Source organism: Ammodytes marinus (assembly GCF_949987685.1).
Source record: "Ammodytes marinus genome assembly, chromosome: 13".
NCBI lineage: Eukaryota > Metazoa > Chordata > Actinopteri > Uranoscopiformes > Ammodytidae > Ammodytes > Ammodytes marinus.
Genome location: NC_137217.1, coordinates 30,801,298 through 30,803,797, shown reverse-complemented (window position 1 = coordinate 30,803,797; position 2,500 = coordinate 30,801,298). Strand labels below are relative to the sequence as shown.

The 2,500-nt window shown below is 37.8% G+C and overlaps 1 protein-coding gene across 2 annotated transcripts in view; it reads left to right on the top strand.

Moving 5' to 3' along the window:
* Window positions 1-2,500, top strand: part of tmem106ba (transmembrane protein 106Ba) — a 17,693-nt gene that overhangs the window by 15,101 nt on the left and 92 nt on the right. For both annotated transcript variants that reach the window (XM_080040131.1, XM_080040132.1), the window contains exons 6-8: window positions 6-55; window positions 146-199; window positions 508-2,500. The exon at window positions 508-2,500 is cut by the window's right edge and continues 92 nt beyond it. In XM_080040131.1, the coding sequence (XP_079896257.1) occupies window positions 6-55; window positions 146-199; window positions 508-628 (225 nt within the window). In that variant the 3' untranslated portion in view covers window positions 629-2,500. The remainder of the gene's footprint in view (window positions 1-5; window positions 56-145; window positions 200-507) is intronic.

Below are 2,500 nucleotides of genomic sequence, written 5' to 3'. Positions count from 1 at the left end.
TGCAGATTGACTACACAGTTCCCACCACCATTGCTGATGAGATGAGTTACATGTTGTGAGTATCTGAGAAGAAGTCGTATAAATACCTCAAGTATTAACTATACAAAATAATTGTAATCCTAAATCACTCTTTCTTTTCTCACAGCGACTACTGCACCTTGCCGACAATTAGGGTTCACAACATAGTGGTCATGATGCAGTAAGTATGGATACTGTGTATACTTGTATGTGTATATTTATTTATGGATGAATGGATGGATGGATAAACAGATGGATAAACAGATGGATAGATAGGTAGGTAGGTAGATAGATAGATAGATAGATAGATAGATAGATAGATAGATAGATAGATAGATAGATAGATAGATAGATAGATAGATAGATAGATAGATAGATAGATAGATAGATAGATAGATAGATAGATAGATAGATAGATAGATAGAAAGAAAGTCTCACCTTATTAATCCACAGTATTTGACTCTCTGTGTGTGACTGTGTATTTTCCAGGGTGACAGTGACCACCTCTTACTTCGGGCACACGGAGCAGGTCTCCCAGGAGATGTACCAGTACGTCGACTGTGGAGGGAACACCACCTCCTTACACGGACATGTGCAGATGTACCGATAGAGAAATGCCAAGAAGAAGCCCCCTACCATCATTAAAACTTGCTTGGATATGTGCAGAACACGTGTGGTAGCAGGTCACGCGAGGCTTGTCGAGATTAACCCATAGGGGGTGCCACAAATGTGAAAAAAACCATAGCTCAGAAATGCTATGTTTGACAGGCTATGCCCCTCGACCCCCTGACTCCGATTAACTTGAAATTTCTTACACATGTACAGCTCATGGTGCTCCACAATAAAGCCTCTTGGACCATAGGGGTCAGCCATGATTTGAATTGAAATTGAATTGAATGAAAATTTAATGATTTGAATTTAAAGCCCCACGCTTCACACACTGATGTGACAGAGGTTCTCGCAGAGGTAGTTGGGCTGGCCCCTCGCACTTGTCTTTGGGGGATTTCTTTGCCCGATTGACAAGCTAAGGGGCATACAGTCCTCTATCAAAAGTATTGGAACAGTGAGGCCAATTCCTTAATTTTTTTGCTGTAGACTGGAAACATTTGGGTTTGACACCAAAAGATGATTATGGGACAAGGGATTAACATTTCAGCTTTCATTTCCAGGTATTTACATCTGGATATGATACACAACTGAGAAGGTAGCATTATTTTTACATACTTTTTTTTGTTGCAATTGGCCTCACTGTTCCAATACTTTTGGAGGGGATTGTAACTGTCCTTACATTACATGGCTCATCCATCCTTCTATTCCCAACCTTTTTCCTCTGTCGTGATGTTCAGAGGAGACATTTTGATTGGCTATATTAAGGTTTTTTATTAGTCAATATCAACTATCAACTCTTAAAGGCCTACTTCACCACTGGAAATCCGAAGGTGTATTGAACTCCGAGATCCTATGTAGTATAAATGTGCAAATTTTTTAGAAATTGGTTCATCCTAGCCTGAGAAAAGGCAGAAAGAGTGTTTTATGGTCTCACTGTCTAACTAACCCTACATTTTACTAGTGTGACATCAAAATAGTAAACATTTAGGGTTAGGATTAACAGGACAGCTGGGCCAAGGGAAGACTGAGGGAAGAAAAACCTCATTCATTATATTATAATAGCGATTTTATAATGATAGAACGCGGGTTCCGTATGGGTGAAGTACAGTATTCCTTTAACTTACCACACTTCAGAGGGGGTCAGAGCGCAGGGTCAGCCATAGTACAGCGCCCCTGTCTGTCAACATGGTAAAAAAAAACTGAAGAATGTACCAGCCACAGCCAGACTTTCATGCAGGATTTTACCTCGTGGTTTTTGTAATTCTTCAACCTGGTGCCAACACTATAGACAGACAGGATTTTATATTGATGTTATTGGAAGGTAAACATATCATGCTTTTACTGACACTTCTCAAAAAATTGTAATGACAGTAAGCAATAGTTTCAGACTAAATGCACTTTAACCGGATCCTTAGCTGAAATATTAACAGTTTTACAGCCCTCTATTATTCTAAATTACTTTTAATGACAAATACAATTCTGTTTTTTTGACATAGTATAAACCACTGAGCTTTCCATTCATTCCTATAGCGGCCTTTCCCTTTTTACTTTGTTCCATATATACAGTTCTGGAAAAAAATTAAGAGACCAGTCTGGATTTTTCTTAAATCTTCGTCTCTACATAACTTATTGAAAAAAATGCTCTTAATGACAAAAAAATGTATTGTGAATTTGGTAGAAATGTTGTCAGTAGTTTATATTATAAAACCAAAATGTTCATTCTACTCAAACATATGCCTCTAAATAGTAAAACGAGAGACACTGAACATTTGGAGTGGTCTCTTGATGTTTTCCAGAGCTGTATATGATTATTGATATTGTTTAGTGCATTTCGTATGAAATATTATGTTTTGTTGTTGGTTTTTATTTGGGT